Source organism: Phaethon lepturus, unplaced genomic scaffold (assembly GCF_000687285.1).
Source record: "Phaethon lepturus isolate BGI_N335 unplaced genomic scaffold, ASM68728v1 scaffold28113, whole genome shotgun sequence".
Lineage (NCBI taxonomy): Eukaryota > Metazoa > Chordata > Aves > Phaethontiformes > Phaethontidae > Phaethon > Phaethon lepturus.
In genome coordinates this window covers 450-849 of record NW_010527414.1, presented here as the reverse complement: position 1 = coordinate 849, position 400 = coordinate 450, and the positions used below count along the sequence as shown (strand labels likewise).

General features: G+C 63.0%; 1 protein-coding gene across 1 annotated transcript in view; it reads left to right on the top strand.

The window, feature by feature from the left end:
• The window catches only part of LOC104617936 (tropomyosin alpha-3 chain-like), a gene marked incomplete at its 3' end in the record, with an annotated part of 645 nt that extends 313 nt beyond the window's left edge, over positions 1-332 (top strand). Inside the window, exons 2-3 of the mRNA XM_010283380.1 lie at positions 4-74; positions 257-332. Of these exons, the coding sequence (XP_010281682.1) occupies positions 4-74; positions 257-332 (147 nt within the window). The remainder of the gene's footprint in view (positions 1-3; positions 75-256) is intronic.
• Positions 333-400: the final 68 nt, after the last annotated feature.

The following is a 400-nucleotide window of genomic DNA, read 5'->3' as shown; positions in this document are numbered from 1 at the left end:
CAGGTTGCCCGCAAGCTGGTTGTCCTTGAGGGAGAGTTGGAGCGCTCGGAGGAGAGGGCAGAGGTGGCGGAGAGGTGAGCGGGGCTCCCAGCGGGCATCATGCGGGGGTCCCATGCAGCCTTTGTCCTGAGTCCCTGGCAGCTGGGGGTGGCTGTGTGTCTGTGTGGGGACGGGGATGGGATGCCAGCCTACCGGCAGCATGTCCTTGACCCTGTTCTCTGCTGTCCTCCCCCGGGGTGCCCCTCTTCCACTCTAGCCGAGTGAGACAACTGGAAGAAGAGCTGCGGACCATGGACCAGACTCTCAAATCCCTCATTGCCTCGGAAGAAGAGGTACTGGGGCAGGGGCACAGGGCAGCGTGCAGCAGCACCCCTCTCTGTCTCTTCACGTCTTTGAGACA